Source organism: Gymnoscopelus braueri (genome assembly GCF_963280865.1).
Source record: "Gymnoscopelus braueri genome assembly, chromosome: 14".
Lineage (NCBI taxonomy): Eukaryota > Metazoa > Chordata > Actinopteri > Myctophiformes > Myctophidae > Gymnoscopelus > Gymnoscopelus braueri.
In genome coordinates, this window is record NC_137619.1 from 9,777,617 (window position 1) to 9,797,823 (window position 20,207).

At 37.8% G+C, this 20,207-nt stretch overlaps 2 protein-coding genes across 4 annotated transcripts in view; one reads left to right on the forward strand and one right to left on the reverse strand.

Annotated features, from left to right (window-relative positions):
- Positions 1 to 8,141, forward strand: part of LOC308100155 (uncharacterized protein) — a 36,477-nt gene extending 28,336 nt beyond the window's left edge. The window contains exons 14-15 of one of the 2 annotated variants that reach the window (XR_013934415.1): positions 906 to 1,294; positions 1,333 to 8,141. Coding sequence is in view for 1 of the 2 variants with exons in the window: in XM_080449075.1 (XP_080305201.1) it covers positions 906 to 980 (75 nt within the window). In the remaining variant the exon portion in view is untranslated. Of the gene's footprint in view, positions 1 to 905 lie in introns of both variants that reach the window. The other variant, XM_080449075.1, reaches the window with a different exon arrangement.
- Positions 2,209 to 19,651, reverse strand: LOC308100160 (uncharacterized protein). Of its 2 annotated transcripts, XM_080449082.1 has the most exons (9): positions 19,058 to 19,651; positions 18,637 to 18,759; positions 17,355 to 17,440; positions 15,831 to 15,966; positions 15,171 to 15,256; positions 13,308 to 13,443; positions 12,646 to 12,731; positions 9,206 to 9,273; positions 2,209 to 8,607 (listed from the first exon to the last, which is right to left on the reverse strand). In XM_080449082.1, the coding sequence occupies exons 1-8, from the start codon at positions 19,422 to 19,424 to the stop codon at positions 9,223 to 9,225; spliced, it is 1,071 nt and encodes a 356-aa protein (XP_080305208.1). In that variant the 5' UTR covers positions 19,425 to 19,651; the 3' UTR covers positions 2,209 to 8,607; positions 9,206 to 9,222. The 2 variants fall into 2 exon arrangements, with proteins under 2 accessions (XP_080305208.1, XP_080305207.1); XM_080449081.1 differs by lacking the exon at positions 9,206 to 9,273.
- Between the last annotated feature and the right edge of the window lie 556 nt (positions 19,652 to 20,207).

Consider the following 20,207-nt stretch of genomic DNA (forward strand, 5'->3'; position numbering starts at 1 on the left):
CTCGCTGTGGGGGGTGCGCCGATGACCGAGTGGTTAAGGTGCATAGTCGCATGGATTAAAGTTCTCAGTCACTATTCCACAGAAGCCAGCGTGTCTTCTATGGAAGCATGTTGCGCAGCAAAAACAGCCAATCTACGAGCTCTCAGATAGGCTGCTTTTGGTTATTATTTTAAGATTAGAGCATTTGAAGTTGTCAAACTAGCAATTATGTTCAGAAGCATCTTCCATAAAACCCTAATGATCTCGGATATTAGGGCAAAGGTTAAAGCCTCAATCTGTGATTTCTTCACCTGGTTGGCAGTATGTAGAACGGCAGGAACAATATTACTAAAACATCATCATTTTACATATGGTGTTAATAGTTCAGGAATTGTATAGGATTGTTCATGTTTTCACAAATCGCACATTAGGAGGACTTGGCCATACGAAGGGTTGTGATTTTATTTTGCTTTAATCCAGGCTTATTATACCATACAAGCTCTAGTGCAGCCTGACATTGAGTCGCAGGTTCGATTCCCGAGCCAGATGACCTTTGCTGCGTGTCTCTCCCTGTTTCCTGTCACTCTCCACTGTACTATCCAGATAAAGGCAGAAAAGCCCCAAAAATATCTAGAAACTAAATATCACTCACTTTTTTATTGTCCATTGTTCTAGCTCAGTGGTTGTCAAACATTTTCATGTCAAGGACCCCCAAATTGATATGTATTTGAAAAGATTTTGTGCCAGGGACCCCCATAAGAGAAGGTTTCTTGACAATAAGCCGAGCTACAATCTCACAAGCTTTGCGATGCGAGATAGTAGATCGGCTACTTTCGAATAGCCAAAAATAAATATGGCTAAAGTGTTGATTTTAACTGTTCCTCGTTTTTGCTGTCAAGGAGACTAACGTTGTGTCTCTTCACCAGGTGTTTTCTGCCTTGATGAAGGATGCAAATAAAGAAATGGACAAGAGTCACTACAGCCCAGCTCTGCGAAGTTAACACTAGTTAGCAAACACTAATTAACCAGCGCTCTCTAGCCACGGGCCTCTCGACGGCTAACGCTAACTAGCGGAAAAAAGTTGGAAGTGAACCTTGGACGTCAATGGCCAGCTAGCCACCGTAGCTGAGGAGCTTAACGCTACAAAGCTTGAAGCTAACATTGATCAGCTCTAAAGTTTGAATCTCAATTGAGGCTAGCATGATGATGCTAGCATGTGAGCCATGATGGATAAATGTAGTGGCTAACCCAGAAATAAAGTTAAAAAACCCCAATACCAGTATTAAGACTGCTGGCCCCTGTTCTTCTGCTTCTGGTGGAGAAGGTTGGAGAACCCCTGTCCTTATGCTTTAGGTGGAGAAGTTTTGAGATGTCCTGTTTCTTCTTTTCTTTGTGGAGAAGGTTGGAGATGTCATGGCCTTCTCTCTCGGTGGAGAAACTTGGAGATATGTCCTGTTTTTTTATTTTCTTGGAGGAGAAGTTTGGAGATGTCCTGTTCTTCTCTCTTGGAGGAGAAAGTTGGAGATGTTCTGTTTTTTTCTCTTGGTGGAGAAGGCTAGAAATGACCGGTTCTTCTCTCTTGGTGGAGAAGCTTGGAGATGGCCTGGAACTGTTCAACTCGGACTCAGTAGCAACAAACAAACCTAACTTTGTATCCCACCGGTCATAGTGACTGGTGGATTATTTAATATTCAGTAGATTATTTAACCCATTAGCCACTTTAAACATTACCACACAACTTCCCTTTTTTTGGGGGGGAAGAGAACTGATTCTGGTAGAACTGATTGGACGTCAGCGCTCTGGACAAAAGAATACCAGCGTTCGTGTGATGGCTGTTAGACTTCAGGCCGAATGAGACATGAACTTGGTTTGTTTTGGATCCCTGCATAACATGACATACCAACATAGACATATTAACCACTTTTCAACCTGGCCTCTTCCTATTTTGGGCATGTTGTCACTAAAGGCGCAAATCTTTAAAGAAATTCTCCAAAAATTTAGAAAATGATATACGAGCTCACAACACATCGCAACTTGTTGTGAGCTTGTATATCTGCTATTTTCGCCATCCGTCGTATGACGAAGTATGTAGGGCTCAAGTCAATTGAGCCTGGGACTAGGGTCATGCAGGTTTTGTCCGATTTCGGTTCCAGTCATTATGTTTGGGTTTTTTTCTGTTCTTTTTTTTGTTTTAGTTTTTTACCCAAATCATGTGATTTGTTTCTGATATCTAAAAGCTTCTAGTAGCTTTCCTCCAGGCAGTGAGTTGTCGTTTTTCCTCCACTACTGCTGAGCAGAAGTCAATCTGGAGTATAGGCTAAAATATCACACATACACTCCCATTCCAAATGATGGTGCTAATGTTTTTTCTAAAAGCGTAAAGAAAGAAAAAACTATTTTACACAGCTTTTAGGTTATAGAAAGAGCCCTGTGGGTGTGAATTTAAATTAGAATTATTTATTGTGTCGTCTGTTGCTACCAAACACCTCGGTGGAAGCATGGCAGGCATGGTTAGCACCGCTATACTGGGTTTGGCTAAACAAGCAAGCTAGCTTCCATTGTGTTTACAACTCATCCTGCAAACATACTGAGAAAAAACTCAATCCACATAATTATACCATCAGGGAACAAACAAAGTAGAATTTATGCAAAAGTGGATCGGAAATTCAAAGAAATGTTTTAAAAACCATTATCAAAATTAGGATCAAAATGAAAATATGTGAAATGATTCAAATACAAAATAAAAATAAAAACCCCTGAATGGATTTTAGGTTATAGAAAGTAATCAGTTGTGTTAGCACTCAGCCTTTAAAGGATCCATTATGATTACATTAGTATTTCATGTTCTTATCTAAATCTACCGAAATATACTGTTCATTTTAATTTCCACCATCTGTGGGCAAGCATACATGTGGGAACTATGCATGGTGGTAATGTGTGAACAGCATTAAAATATGAACATAATTTCGTCGTTGTCGGGTGGAAACCTCATATATTCAAAACTGTTACATTTCAGGATTCAAATAAAAAAAATATCAAAAGTAGCAGATCCACAAGCTCAAAACGCAAAGCGACGCGTTTCATGCTTGTGGATCTGCTACTTTTGATGCTTTTGTGTGACGCTGTAGTATGATCAAGTAAGGCATTAATTTTACGAAAAAAAACTGAACTTAGAATATGGAGATGAGAGGTTTCTCCCCGACAGCAACGATTTGCAGTGGTCAGGGAAGATGGCTGCCTTCCAACTCCACCCTGTGCAACCTAACTGTGACGTCGGTTCGGCCATTTTGTATAAAAAGCACTAATGTTTAGGGGGGGAGAGTTAGCATTTAAACATACTTGTGATACTAATTAATAATATGGATACTAATAATTCCAAATCAGAGAAGCCTTTATTTATAAAAAACACATTGTATTGTTTTCAGATTATTAAAAATCATGTAACAGATATTTTAAAGCTTATTTGTTTTGTTTTGTTTTGTTTTTACTGTAATGAAAGGCTTCCATGCGCCTATAAAAGCTCAAACGTGTTTATAATGGCAGCAATCGCAACATAAACACTCTTAAAGATAAGGAGGTTTCTCTCTTGACTTGGTGTCAGACATTCACTTTTATATACTATCTGCAGCTGTGGACACTTGAATATCGTCTCTGTCGGGTGGAAACCTCATACAGTATGTCCAAAACTGTTACTTTTCGGGATTCAAATTCAAAAGTAGCAGATCTGCAAGCTCGAAATGTGTCGCATCGCGCAGCGTTTCGAGCTTGCGGATCTGCAACTTTTGATACTTTCGTGTGAAGCTGTAGTGTGTATGGGCGTTAATGTACGGAAAAACACAAAAAGTTAGAATATGGAGACAAGAGGCCCGACAACAACGATATATTATGCAGCTGTGTATACTTAAATATGATAAAGATTTTGTTGGGTATCTCAAGATAAAAACATGTGACAGGACAAATTGTGTGAACTCTCTAGAGCAGTGAAGATGTTTGGTTGGAGTTTATTATCAAGCTTAATTTACTACACCGCAGTATGAGGGACACCCTCGTACCATGTTGAATTGTTTTTAGCTTAAAGCGGCAATCCATAATTTTCATGTTTTTACCCAGGATTCAAACATGGAAGGTTCTACTGTTGAGCGTGTATGGGACAGTTTGTGCAGTTTCTTTGATGCAATACCTCTCTTCAGCCTGTAGGTGTCCTACCTTGACCACACGATCTAAATTTCCCAATAGAAGAGCAGGGAGATGAACAACCCCACCAGCAGTTGTGATATAGTTATAAGTATTAACATGCTCTACCATACAGATTGTGAAGGACCCCCAAATTGATATGTATTTGGCCGCGGACCCCCATTTGAAAAGGTTTTGTGCCAGGGACCCCCAGAAGAGATTTATGTTTTTTTCCCCCCAAACATTTTCAATATTTTTCAAATATCTTCAAAGATAGCAGATGTTAAAGCTTGCAGTGTGGCACTAAGTGATGCACTCTGAGCTTGTAGATCTGCTATTTTTGAAAATCCAACATATAAATAGATGAAGTGGTTAAAATGATTGTGATGCTATGTTAACTATTTCTGCTGGGGACCCCCTGGAACCTGAGATTGTTCAAAATGTTTTATTCATACTCAAAAAAGTTAAGGATTGCAGATTTATGGCCACCATAAGAGAGGATACCATAAAATCACACACAAAAAAAACGCTTGAATGATTTTACTCAATGGATTTAAAATAAATTATATGACACCCACAACTGTTGAGTTTACAGTAATAACCGGTATTATCCACATGAATCCTAGTTCTGCAAAAATAACTGATTTACAAGCTCACAACGCAACAAGTTGTGAGCTCGTAGGTGGTGTAGAGCAGTAGTTTTCAATCTTTTCGTGCCAAGGACCCCCAAATTGATATGTATTTGGCCACGTACAGAGACCTAGTACAGAGCCCAGGGGAACCCCTGTCACCAAAGCATATAGGGTTCAAGTGTTTAATGTGGTTACAGAATGGCAAAGTGTTACCATTGCCTTTGTACACTAATCAATGTGAATCTAACCTACAGTACACCTCATCCCTACCTCTGTCACTCTCTCTCTCTGACACACACACCACACTATTATATCGTCTTTGTTGTGTGAAAACCATGTCAATGTCCAAAACTGTTACTTTTCAGGATTGAAAAAAAAAATTTGCAAATCTACAAGCTCAAAACGTGTCGCTCCACGCCGCTTTTTGAGCTTGTAGATCTGCTACTTTTGACGCTTTTGTGTGACGCTGTAGTATGATCAAGTAAGGATGTTAATTTACGAAAACACAAAAAGTTACAATATGTAGATAAGAGGTTTCTGCCCGACAGCAACGATAAACACTCATTCTGTTTCTCTCTTCCCTGTTCACACTCTCACACACACAGACCACTATTACTCATAAAAATATACTAAATCTCCACTTTATAACTCACACACATACAGTAAAATTCTCCTACAGACAGCTATACTAAATCTCCAATTTATAACCCATACACATGCACACATACACAGGCACCAGCATATGAGTGGCCCTCATATGGTGAACCTAGCAGCCAGGGGCAGGTTAACATTTATAATAACTGAAAATTATTTAATGTGACCCACACTGTTTTCAGAACCATGGTCAGCGATCCTGCCGATTCCTGATTAGTGGGATTGTGCAATAACTATTCGAGCAAAGTTTGCTGATTAGGGATCATCAGTGGAGTCGCTGTCCCTTGGTGCTGAAAACATCATTTTGCCAGCTTTAATTATCAAACTAACCTGAACATCAGTCAGCTGGTGCTGTTAACTGCTCCTGCTAAATAACTCTGATCAAACAAAGCGAATCATTTTTGTTTCCATCCAAATGCCAAGCAAAATTTAAAGGGCGGGTGAGTGAGTTTCATTCTTTCTTTTCTTTCTTTTTTTTGTTAAATAAGTTATTTGCTCTATATTCCAATGTATTCCTATATTGTTCAGTAAAAGGCGGTCTCCCCATCTCTACAGCTCTAAACGGGAAAAAAAATAATGTTGGTTCGGGGTACCAATTTGTATCCAATCAGGAGAGACAACTCATGCAGGATAAACAAGTGCAATTAGAACTGATGAAACAAAGAAATTGGAAATGGAACACACACTATACAATTGATATATTATCTTTCTAGGGGATCTCTCTGCTGACTGTAGCCTGACATAAATATGTATTTTCTGTTTCCCAAAGAGCTGGAGAGATGTTTAGATATGTTTTTGTTGTTGTTCCATTTCTATCAACCAGGCTGGTGTGACTAAACTGGACATAGTTACACTGAACACACTAAGTAGAGATACTAATAATTTGCTGTTTTTTTGGGGTGACATTGAATGATTTTTTCATGGAAAGTTTCCATTCTCCTTTTCTAATGTGACGCATTAACAAGTTGGCATGAGAACACTTTGGATAAAGCTGCAATCCATAAGTTTTACATCCTCTCCCAATGGAGAGAGGTAATTGCAACTTTTAACACCCGGGATTTGAACCCGGGTCTCCCAATTGGGACACCAAACAACTACCTACCTACCTGCTCATCCAAGATTCTATCCCCGATTGGCCAGGCAAGATATTGTGCTTATGTAGGGAAACCACCTCCAACCACTGCAGATGTACTAGTTATATTGTATGAACCACATAAACCCTAGCGTCCATATTCTGAAGCAAATAGCTGATCTACAAGTGTTGTGAGCTTCATAGATCGGCTATAGTTTCAGCAAAGAAATTTGGTGTGTAGAGGGGAAAAGGTGGAGGCCAAGTATGGGGACCCCAGTCAACAAAGTATATAGGGTTTAAGTGAGTAACAATATCATACAGGTTTGTTAAAATAGCATTAATTTAAAATGAGTCCCGGATTGCAGCTCTAATGTGTTTGCAGTCTAAATTAAAACAATGTTACTACTACGGCTGTGAATTGAAAAACTCACCAACAACCAACGAGGAACTTAAAAAGGAGGGGTGGGAGGAGGGAAAGATGTTTGTGTGATGATGGGGGGGTTGAAGACACCAGTGTGAGTGAGTGAGAGAGACGGTATGAATGAGCTGGTTTTGAGTAGTCTGGCAAAGCCAGGCGTTCAGAGATCTCTTGCTACAGCTACATCTGGTGACATCTAAATTCAATGAATGGGCTGAAACTGGGTGGTAACAATTTAGATGTCACCAGACGTATCAGTAAGGGGAGATTTCTGATCGTCTGGCTATACAAGAGTCCTAGAGTCACAGGATGGCAGGTTTTCATCCGGTAGTGAAAGTTTTGTAATAGTTGGACAGTTGGAAGTGGAGAGAATGAGTCAGTAAAACTCTGGTTGTTAATCGAACTCTGAGAGGATACTAAAGTAACCAAATGGACCCTCTCTGAATTACAAGTGGATAGATCAACTCTGAGAGGATACAAGGGTCCATTTGGTTAGATTTGTATCCTCTCAGAGTTCCAGTGGATACATTAACGCTTGAGGACTTTACTGTGTAACATCAGCTCTGCTCTGGTGGGGGTTTTCTTGTGTTACCACCAGATGACAATAAGTGTTTGTAATTGTAAATAATCAACTTGGGGCCTATAAAACCTTAACTTTGCGTGTGTGACCTCTATCCATCCAGCCGACATTTTATGTCAAGTCCTGGTCCAGCTATCATCAGCGCTAGTGGGAGCACAGGAACATGGCTCTGGATGTACAGTGTATGTAATGTATATGTACTCTGCGTTTGTATAAGAAAATGTCATTGGAGTGGATTGGTTTTTATTTTTCATTTATTTTCCTTTGCAGACAGAAATACGGAAATTGTAAAAAAGGAAAAAATGATAACATGATGGAGGTAATGGTATTTGCACCTGTAATGATCTGAATGATTTCCCCTACAATTTCACAGATACAAACTTTAAATATTTCTCTTTTTTTCATCCTGGAAATTGGTCCATTTATTAAAATGAATTCAAATTGTATTGTTTATTTCATTCATACTTTGATTTGATCTTTTGTTTAAATTCATTTAAACCTTTTTGGGGTATTTTGTTTTTACAATTTGTTTGTCCAATTTCAATGTACAGTTTTCATAATGCCTTACAGGTTCCTGTATATAAACTAGAATGGATACTAGTTCAACGTGTAAATAAACATCTCAAAGACTTATGTCTGATGTGTACTGATGTGTTATTTTACACATTACAACAACACTATAGTCCACTACTTATCATTTTCATTTTCGTTTCATCTTTGTTAGTGAGAAAACCAGTGGTGTAATCAGCAAATTTGAACGTCCTAAGAGTTGGAGTTGGAAATACAGTTGTTTGTGTACGATCAGAGCTGGGTCTCTGAATGGACCTGTCAGGCTCAGGCCCAGGTAGCCCAGGTCTCTCTAGAACATAGGGCAGACTGAGACCCACTATTCCACAGGTTGACACTTAATATTGGTTAAGACTTTGACAGGGGCCAGTTTGGAATTGCAGCCTCCTGAAGGTGTTTTTTTAGGGCAGTTTTGAAAGTGAGTAGGGTTTTACACTCCTTTACTCCTTTACTTGGACTCAGAGACTGCAGCGCCAACGTGACGTGATGTCTGGTCTTGCAGGGTATCGTAAATGTATACAGTTTTCGGAATCTGAAACACAAAGACAGAGAGAAATATGTAGTATTTGTAGTGTAACGTCACCAAGACGTCCAGTCAGAGCCGAGAACTCAAACAGGGAACTTAAACAAGTGTGTAGACCAAGATGCAAACCCAACCAAGCAGCTGCACTATCCTGTCAGCGAATATAGGAACGCTAACCCTAACCTTATTCCTAACCTTAAACTCAGTAAAACAAATACAAGAACCGCTGGGGGCGAGCAGTCCGCAAAAGAAAAGAAGGGGGGTAGTGTGTTTTGGGGCGAGTCGTCCGGTAACCTGTCAGCTAAAGGGCAAAGGCCCGCTAGAAAGCTAACATGCTGCTTATATGTTACAGTAGTAGTAGTAGTAGTAGTAGTAGTAGTAGTAGTAGTAGTATATGGACAAGCTGGTGAGGAAGGCTAACTCTGTAGTTGGAGTTCAGACAGAAGACAAGAGTGTGTGAAGTAGCTACAGTACACTGCAGAACCATCGCATTTGTATTTGGCACTGTACATTTACACATGAACTACTGGGATGTACAGTTACACAACCGTGGAAGATGTTTGGTACATTTACACATGAACTACTAGACACAGAATTGTCCTCTGACCTCTTCATAGGTGGGATTTACAGGTGAGTCAGAGGTGACCGGGTGATTGGGTTTGTTGCGACATCGAGCTGATGAATAAAAAGTTCAAACACATCAAACAGGCAGATGTTAATAATTGCATCAAAAGGAAAACACAAGCTTACTTGAAAAAGGTTTTTAAAAAACCCTCTATAACAGTGGTTCTCAGACTTTTATGGCTTCAATACCCTGAATTCTGATTACCTTTAGCTGACTACAACATTTTGCTTCGAAAACTGAAAGAGAAAAGCATAGCTAAAGTTGTTTTGTTTTAGTTTTTAGTTTTTTTTTCATAGAGTGACTTTGGCTTGAAAAGCGCTATAAAATAATAATAATATTCATCATCATAACATGACATTTATATTATATTATTATTATTATTATTATATCTTGCATATGAGGCTATGAATTACCAAAGAATTAAGAATATTACCCATTAAATCCTGTACGTTAACTTACAATTACAATTGTACAAAAGTACATTTTAGCCATTTAGCCTGTGCTCTCATTAGCGACTTGCAAGTGTGAAGTCAAAGTAAAATGGCATGAAGCCATGATGTCAACAAACAACAGGGTAAATGGTCACATAAGTAGAGACACAACCGTCTCTTGCCACAATTAAACAGGTTTACTCAGTTAAACAAGTAAAGGGTGAATTAATCTATCACAGAATAAATAGATGATATTGGGAAATAAAACTAAGCTAAACCTAAAAAGAACGTATCCATTGTGGCATTTAGTTGAAGAAACTGAACCAATTTAAGAATGATAACAGAAACCAGCAGAGGATAGTGTGATCTCCTTAGCTGTCTCCCTCTCAGCTTCCCACTGTCTGTCTCTCCTACCCTGGCTATTTCTCTGCTGTGCTTCTAAATCACAATAGAGGCATGACAGTGAATTAGCCGCCTTCCTCTTTAAAATAAGTTTGACGGCAATCAAGCCAGTTTCTTGGAAGTATTGTGACATCAACCTCAAAACCAATTGACCGATGGCACTGAGAGGAGATAATAGCTGTGTAACTTCCTGTCTGAGACCTATATGGTGCCTGTCTAACTGATCACGTTCATGTGATACAACCACAAACAACTCACTCATATAGGAAGTTCAAGACGCTTCTACTGTAATTCATGTGAAATCTGAATAAGCAAGAATTTATTGAGATATGTTGCAGTTTACTTCAGTTAAACAAGTTTAATTCAATTAAACAAGTTTACTTCAGTTAAACAAGTTTACTTCAGTTAAACAAGTTTGCTTCAGTTAAACAAGTTTACTTCAATTAAACTAGTTTACTTCAGTTAAACAAGTTTTCTTCAGTTAAACAAGTTTACTTCAATTAAACAAGTTTACTTCAGTTAAACAAGTTTACTTCAATTAAACTAGTTTACTTCAGTTAAACAAGTTTTCTTCAGTTAAACAAGTTTACTTCAATTAAACAAGTTTAATTCAGTTAAACAAGTTTACTTCAATTAAACTAGTGTACTTCGGTTAAACAAGTTTTCTTCGGTTAAACAAGTTTACTTCAATTAAACTAGTTTACTTCAGTTAAACAAGTTTTCTTCAGTTAAACAAGTTTACTTCAGTTAAACAAGTTTAATTCAATTAAACAAGTTTACTTCAGTTAAACAAGTTTTCTTCAGTTAAACAAGTTTACTTCAATTAAACTAGTTTACTTCAGTTAAACAAGTTTACTTCAGTTAAAACAAGTTTACTTCAATTAAACTAGTTTACTTCAGTTAAACAAGTTTACTTCAGTTAAAACAAGTTTACTTCAATTAAACAAGTTTACTTCAGTTAAACCAGTTTACTTCAATTAAACACGTTTACTTCAGTTAAACAAGTAAAGGGTGAATGAATCTATCACAGAATAAATAGATGAAATAGGGAAATAAAACTAAGCTAAACCTTTACCTTAACTTATTAAAGGTACAAGATTTACATCTTGTACCTTTAATAACTTGAACTTGAATAACTTGAATCCCTCTACCTAAAATCCTGTACCTTAATTTAACATTAAACCTTGTACCTTAACTTAATTTGTTAACTCTGTTTGAGGTCACAGACAGTATAAAATTATAGACATATTATGTTCCACGAAGCTGTGGGTGTATTTACACTGAGATTTATATTGGAGAATTATTTTCAGTCTGGTGTTGATTGGTTCTGTGTTTTTTAACACTGTTGGTTTGAGTTCTAAAAACTAAACTGTTAAAGTAGTGAAACTCACTCATATCACTTCAACATTCATTGTTGATTACAAAAGTAAATCATTTACCATAAGTCACCTTTAAAAGGTTTAATATGAAATGTGAACCCTACTCATGACCCGTATGACCTAAAAGTTGTACAGACATGCTAGTACTGTAATCAGAATGAGGTTGAGAGCCAGAGACACGACGGCCAGAGACACGAGTGGCCAAAAGGTCTGACACTGTAAAACTGTATACTGTACCATAAATAACATCCACAAGGTATATGTTGCAACTGTGTGTATTTACCGAGTATTTGTTGTCTTTTCCTTTTTCTGTTGTTGCCATGTCTTTTTTGTTTTGTTTTGTGCATTTTTTTTTCCTTTTCATAATTCAATGTTTGTTATACTGTATATAGTTTTTGTGATTGTGTTAACAGTATTGGCATAGTCCTCTAGGGTGGGGGGATATGGGTAAGAAAAAGAAAAGAGAATAGGGGAAAACACAACAAAAGACAATCTTTAGCTGTCTTTTGATGTTGTAAACAGCCTCTGAAATAAGAACATTATTATAAAACAGAGAAAAATAAAGAATACATATTAGTATAGTAATAGTAGTGTCACATCCTCGAGAGGTCTAGTCAGAGCCCCGCCGGGAACTCAGACAAGTATGCAGACTAGGATGCAAACCTGAGTGTCCCATAAACCAAGCAGCTGCACAGCTAAAGGGCCAGGCCTGCTAGAAAGCGGCTATGCAGCTGATATGTTAGTAGCAGGGGTCATCAATGTGTCCATACATGGGCAAATGTGTCCGTTGCGAGACTTGTCCTTGTCTGTGGCAAATTTTGTATTTAGTTTTTACATAACATTCAAATGTTCTCATTGTGATCATACGACCCAATTGCTGAATGTCAGTCTCCAGGTTTTCTTCAGAATATGTACGACGGGACATTCTGCATAATGATTACTTTCTACTTTTGGTAGCCTACTTTAAGTAGATTTTGATACCAATACTTTTGTACCTATACTCAAGTAAATTTTGAATTCCGTACTTTTACTTGTAACAGAGTATTTCTACATTACAGTATTGATACTTTTACTCAAGTAAAACATGTGAGTACTTTTTCCACCACTGATATTCACACATGAACTACTGGGAGGCACACTACACTACACAACCATGACATGTACTGTATAGTACATTTACACATGAACTACTGGAAGGTTGTCCACTGACCTCAGCGGCGGTGGGGTTCCCAGGTGAGTCAGTGGTGACAGGTGAATGGTCACTGTAAGGCTGACTGGGTCTGTTGTGACTTCGAACTGGTGAACATAACAGGCATATATTAATGATTACATCAAAAAGAAAACAATACTGCTGCTCCAATACATTTGCTGTTATACATTCATTCTCTATAAGTGGTTCTCGAAAGTTTCCCCTTTCCCTGTTTTTTGAATCCAAGTACCCCCTTTAAACTATTAAGACCTGAGGCAGATTCTACAGATGTCTTCTAATAACCTTTTTTTTTTTAAATGTTGCTATATTATCAGTGGTTCTCTAACGTTTTCATGTCAAGGCGGACCCTCAAAATTATATGTATTTGGCCACCGACCCCCATCTCAAAATATTTTGTTCCAGGGACCCCCCAGAAGCAAAGATTTGAGTTAAAAATGTTCACTTAAAAAATATACATATATCGAAGATTAGCTAAAAAAAATAAGATTTTTCAAAATAGCACAGATGCTTTCCCGGTTTTATTTACATTACAAATAAGAAATGGAGAAAGAGTTGCAATTAGTGTCTCCTGAGCAGATTTATTTTAAACTGTGGCTAAACAGTTCGATAAGTCCTGTTTTGATGTAAATATGTTTGAAATAAAACATTGTAATGGCAAATACCTATTTGTACTGTATTAGGTGATGATGGGGCAGGCAGCTGGTGTATGTGGTAAGGCTCGAACCCAGAGACTGCAACGGCACCAACGGGAGGTGATGCCTGGCCTTGTACGGGATTTCGGAGAGGGATTTCTTCATACTGAAACACAAAAGTCATAAAGAATACATAAATGGTTATTTTAGTTTTTTGGGGGGCTTTTATGCCTTTATTGATAGGACAGTAGGCTGACAGGAAATGGGGAGAGAGATGGGGAGTGACAGGCAGCAAAGGCCGTCGGGATCGGGACTCGAACCCGCGACACGCTGTTAGGATACACTGAGCCTGTGGTCCAGGCCTACATATAGGTTTTTAGTGTCTTCCGGTTTATCTGCTCAAGTCCTTCTTTAATACTGTTGATAAAACCATTATGACCTTAAAGGGGGACCTTTGAGGTCATGATGTTCACGCTTATTTTTTTCAAATTTGCCTTCCATGGTTGTTATCCTGACTGACTAGGAGGTTTAAAAAGTTTGGTTCAAGTATGTATACGGAAAACTGACACTGTAAAACTGTATACTGTATGAATGAATGAATGAATGAATGACATTTTTATTTTCGTGTCATGCCACCATTTTGGCCCATCCCATATGGGATTATATGACACATTACACAAAAAGAAAACAAGACATTAACAGTCCATTAACAGTCCTTCCTGTTCATATTACGTCCTTCCTTATAACATACCACTTAAATAAAACATGCGTATAGTACTTATATGAACAAAATAAGAACAAAAACATACATATAAATAAATGGCCCTCCTCCTCATTGACCAGGCCTTGTCAAGAAATGAAGCAAATGAAAAAAATATCATGTTGAAAGAGACATTTCAATTTCTCTGAATCCATTGTACTGTAACTAACATCCACAAGGTATATGTTGCAACTGTATTTACAGAGTATTTGTTGTCTTTTCCCTTTTCTGTTGTTGCCATGTCTTTTTTGTTTTGTTTTGTGCATTGTTTTATTTTTATTTGTTTCCCCTTTTCATAATTCAATGTTTGTTATACTGTATATAGTTTTTGTGATTGTGTTAACAGTATGGGCATAGTCCTCTAGGGTGGGGGGATATGGGGAAGAAAAAGAAAAGAGAATGGGGGAAAACACAACAAAAGACAATCTTTAGCTGTCTTTTGATGTTGTAAAGAAAATAATATTATTATAAAACAGAGAAAAAGAAAGAATACATATTAGTATAGTAATAGTAGTGTCACATCCTCGAGAGGTCTAGTCAGAGCCCCACCAGGAACTCAGACAAATATGCAGACTAGGATGCAAACCTGAGTGTCCCATAAACCAAGCAGCTGCACAGCTAAAGGGCCAGGCCTGCTAGAAAGCGGATATGCAGCTGATATGTTAGTAGCAGGGGTCATCAATGTGTCCGTACACGGACAAATGTGTCCATGGCGAGACTTGTCCTTGTCTGTGGCAATTGTTTTATTTCGTTTTTACATAACATTCAAATGTTCTCATTGTGAACTTACGACCCAATTGCTGAATGTCAGTCTCTAGGTTTTCTTCAGAATATGTACGACAGGACATTCTGCATAATGATTACTTTCTACTTTTGGTAGCCTACTTTAAGTAGATTTTGATACCAATACTTTTGTACCTATACTCAAGTAAATTTTGAATTCCGTACTTTTACTTGTAACAGAGTATTTCTACATTACAGTATTGATACTTTTACTCAAGTAAAACATGTGAGTACTTTTTCCACCACTGATATTCACACATGAACTACTGGGAGGCACACTACACTACACAACCATGACATGTACTGTATAGTACATTTACACATGAACTACTGGAAGGTTGTCCACTGACCTCAGTGGCGGTGGGGTTCCCAGGTGAGTCAGAGGTGACAGGTGAATGGTCACTGTAAGGCTGACTGGGTCTGTTGTGACTTCGAACTGGTGAACATAACAGGCATATATTAATGATTACATCAAAAAGAAAACAATACTGCTGCTCCAATACATTTGCTGTTATACATTCATTCTCTATAAGTGGTTCTCGAAAGTTTCCCCTTTCCCTGTTTTTTGAATCCAAGTACCCCCTTTAAACTTTTAAGACCTGAGGCAGATTCTACAGATGTCTTCTAATAACCTTTTTTTTTAAATGTTGCTATATTATCAGTGGTTCTCTAACGTTTTCATGTCAAGGCGGACCCTCAAAATTATATGTATTTGGCCACCGACCCCCATCTCAAAATATTTTGTTCCAGGGACCCCCCAGAAGCAAAGATTTGAGTTAAAAATGTTCACTTAAAAAATATACATATATCGAAGATTAGCCAAAAAAAATAAGATTTTTCAAAATAGCACAGATGCTTTCCCGGTTTTATTTACATTACAAATAAGAAATGGAGAAAGAGTTGCAATTAGTGTCTCCTGAGCAGATTTATTTTAAACTGTGGCTAAACAGTTCGATAAGTCCTGTTTTGATGTAAATATGTTTGAAATAAAACATTGTAATGGCAAATACCTATTTGTACTGTATTAGGTGATGATGGGGCAGGCAGCTGGAATGTGTGGTAAGGCTCGAACCCAGAGACTGCAACGGCACCAACGGGAGGTGATGCCTGGCCTTGTACGGGATTTCGGAGAGGGATTTCTTCATACTGAAACACAAAAGTCATAAAGAATACATAAATGGTTATTTTAGTTTTTTGGGGGGCTTTTATGCCTTTATTGATAGGACAGTAGGCTGACAGGAAATGGGGAGAGAGATGGGGAGTGACAGGCAGCAAAAGCCGTCGGGATCGGGACTCGAACCCGCGACACGCTGTTAGGATACACTGAGCCTGTGGTCCAGGCCTACATATAGGTTTTTAGTGTCTTCCGGTTTATCTGCTCAAGTCCTTCTTTAATACTGTTGAGAAAACCATTATGACCTTAAAGGGGGACCTTTGAGGTCATGATGTTCACTCTTATTTTATTCCAATTTGCCTTCCATGGTTGTTATCCTGACTAACTAGGAGGTTTAGATAGTTTGGTTCAAGTATGTATACGGAAAACTGACACTGTAAAACTGTATACTGTACCATAAATAACATCCACAAGGTATATGTTGCAACTGTGTGTATTTACCGAGTATTTGTTGTCTTTTCCTTTTTCTGTTGTTGCCATGTCTTTTTTGTTTTGTTTTGTGCATTTTTTTTTTTTTCATAATTCAATGTTTGTTATACTGTATATAGTTTTTGTGATTGTGTTAACAGTATTGGCATAGTCCTCTAGGGTGGGGGGATATGGGTAAGAAAAAGAAAAGAGAATAGGGGAAAACACAACAAAAGACAATCTTTAGCTGTCTTTTGATGTTGTAAACAGCCTCTGAAATAAGAACATTATTATAAAACAGAGAAAAATAAAGAATATATATTAGTATAGTAATAGTAGTGTCACATCCTCGAGAGGTCTAGTCAGAGCCCCGCCGGGAACTCAGACAAGTATGCAGACTAGGATGCAAACCTGAGTGTCCCATAAACCAAGCAGCTGCACAGCTAAAGGGCCAGGCCTGCTAGAAAGCGGATATGCAGCTGATATGTTAGTAGCAGGGGTCATCAATGTGTCAGTAAACGGACAAATGTGTCCGTCGCGAGACTTGTCCTTGTCTGTGGCAATTTTTTTATTTAGTTATTACATAACATTCAAATGTTCTCATTGTGATCATACGACCCAATTGCTGAATGTCAGTCTCCAGGTTTTCTTCAGAATATGTACGACGGGACATTCTGCATAATGATTACTTTCTACTTTTGGTAGCCTACTTTAAGTACATTTTGATACCAATACTTTTGTACCTATAATCAAGTAAATTTTGAATTCCGTACTTTTACTTGTAACAGAGTATTTCTACATTACAGTATTGATAATTTTACTCAAGTAAAACACGTGAGTACTTTTTCCACCACTGAAATTCACACATGAACTACTGGGAGGCACACTACACTACACAACCTGACATGTATAGTACATTTACACATGAACTACTGGAAGGTTGTCCACTGACCACAGCGGCGGTGGGGTTCCCAGGTGAGTCAGAGGTGACAGGTGAATGGTCACTGTAAGGCTGACTGGGTCTGTTGTGACTTCGAGCTGGTGAACATAACAGGCATATATTAATGATTACATCAAAAAGAAAACAATATTGCTGCTCCAATACATTTGCTGTTATACATTTACATTCATTCTCTATAAGTGGTTCTCGAAAGTTTCCCCTTTCCCTGTTTTTTGAATCCAAGTACCCCCTTTAAACTATTAAGACCTGAGGCAGATTCTACAGATGTCTTCTAATAACCTTTTTTTGAAAATGTTGCTATAATATCAGTGGTTCTCTAACGTTTTCATGTCAAGGCGGACCCTCACAATTATATGTATTTGGCCACCGACCCCCATCTCAAAATATTTTGTTCCAGGGGCCCCCCAGAAGCAAAGATTTGAGCTAAAAATGTTCACTTCAAAAATATACATACTGTATATCGAAGATTAGCTAAATAAAATACGATTTTTCAAAATAGCACAGATGCTTTCCCGGTTTTATTTACATTACAAATAAGAAATCGAGAAAGAGTTGCAATTAGTGTCTCCTGAGCAGATTTATTTTAAACTGTGGCTAAACAGTTCAATAAGTACTGTTTTGATGTCAATATGTTTGAAATAAAACATTGTAATGGCAAATACGTATTGCTTTCTATTCAATAACTTTTGGACTAGTAAAGCTTTTTCTTTTTTTTGCTTCAACAGTTTACGGATCAGCAGGTTCACACACAGTTTCTCAATCTATGTAAAATGTAGAATTAAACATATCAAAACTAATTCTTTCATTTTCCACATTCTCTCACGTACTACCCCCGTTGTTCCTCTGAGTTGTTCCTCTGTGTGTACCCACATTTGAAACAGTTCTCTGTGACACATCTAACTGTACCTTAACATAGAAATGTTATCGTAACTTATCATTAAATCATCTACCTTTACATTAAATCGTGTATGTTAGGTTAACTTACAGTAGCATTAAATCCTGTAGGCCTACCTTATTTTACACTAAATCTTGTACCTTAACATTAAATCCTGTACATTAGAGAAGTAATTTCAGTAAGAACAGATGTATCCTATTGTGACTTTTGTCCTATATCACAGACTGTTAAATTAGTAAAACTCAATCAAATCACATCAATTGTTAATTACAGAAGTAAATAATTTACCATGAGTTGCATTTAAAAGTTTTCATCAATGTTGGTATGAAATCTGAACCCTACTCATGACCAGTGTGACCTTCTAAAAACTGTACAGACCTGCAAGTACTACTTTGATCAGAATGAGGTTGAGAGGCAGAGACACAACGACCAGAAACACGAGCACCCAAAAGGTGAAATCCATCTGAGAGACTTTGTTTTGTTTGTTTGGCAGCTTGCTAGCTGAAACGAAAAACAAACAAAAAAACAACCTCAAAGTAAATTTCATCCCAACAGAAAAGCATTAGAAATTGACCATTTGAAAAATGCATCTCTGAAAAATAACAATCATCTTCACGTTTATTTGCGGAGAACTGTACAGAAGCTTTGCAATCAATAATGATCCCATGAGATTCTTCCTATTGTAGCCTATTTATAAAGGGTGCAGTTTACTGGATTGAGCTGAGTTTTAGAAGTACAAGTACTAGTTTACACATAAAATATTTGATCTTTCAGAAGTCAGGAAGCTTGTCATTCTTACCAGGGACAAGATGGAAGGTTTCGTTAAAAAAATTGGTGTCAAGTGTTTTTGTGCAGTAGTAAAAGCTCTTCTCTTCCAGGGTCACGTTGTGAATGCACAGACGGTTCCCCGGCTTAACAGAGTACCTGCCTTCAAAGGTCCCATTGTCATAATCAGCATCCTCCGCTAATTTATTGAATATTTTCAGGATGCGAACAGGGCATCCTCCCAGTAGCTGCATGTTCCAGATTACATTACTTTCAACAAAAGAACAGTTCAAGGTGATGTTTTGTCCCATTTCCACAGGGACATTGGTCCATTCCAGAGTGTGGACAGAAGTAATACAAACACCAAATAAAATCAAAAGCATCTGTACGTGTTTCTCCATGTTGTTCAACCAGATCACAGCGTAGGGAGATGTGATGTCTGTCTGTCCTACACTGTCTCCCTCTCAGCTTTCCTACTGTCTGTCTCTCCTACTCTGTCTCTCTCTCAGCTGTGCTACTAAATCTAAATGCTTTAGAGGTATGATATGACAGTGGATTAACCATCTTCCTCTTTAAAATAAGTTTGACGGCAATGAAGTCTCCAGTTAGTTTCAGTTTCAGTCTTCCAAATATGGTGACATCAACCTCAAAACTAAGTGAACGATGGCACTGAGAGAAGATAATAGCTGTGTAACTTCCTGTCTGAGACCTTTATGGTGTCTGTCTAACTGATCATGTTCATGTGATGCAACCACAAACAGCTCACTCATTCAGGAAGTTCAAGACGCTTCTAATTCATGTGAAATCTGAAAAAGCAAGAATTTAATTTTAATTTTAATGTTGCAGTTTTAACTAAATCTATTTTCATGGCATGGCTCTGCAGGAGTCTAGCCGTCAATGAGAGGATCGGTGTGTGTGTGTGTTCATTTATTTTCATATTTTTGAAATATTTGACTTTAATTTTATAATGGCTGAAACTTTCATATGTCATAATGTAAGGAGTCATATGTCATTGATACATCACATACATGACATACAGACTGGCCATATGAAATCTAGATCCACATTGGAGCCACACTGTTCCTATGGATTCCCAGATCCACATGATTAGATTTTTAGATTAGGCCTACATATTGAAACACAGAAAGTACGGAGCACAAGTGATGTTGTTCTCCTTCTCTTAA

Coding starts and splice junctions, on each gene's coding strand:
- LOC308100160 (XM_080449081.1), bottom strand. CDS start 19,424: ATGGAGAAACACGTACAGATGCTTTTGATTTTATTTGGTGTTTGTATT. Junction 18,760..19,057: donor AACCTTCCATCTTGTCCCTG/GTAAGAATGACA, acceptor TTTTCGTTTCAG/CTAGCAAGCTGCCAAACAAA. Junction 17,441..18,636: donor GATCAAAGTAGTACTTGCAG/GTCTGTACAGTT, acceptor TATGTTCACCAG/CTCGAAGTCACAACAGACCC.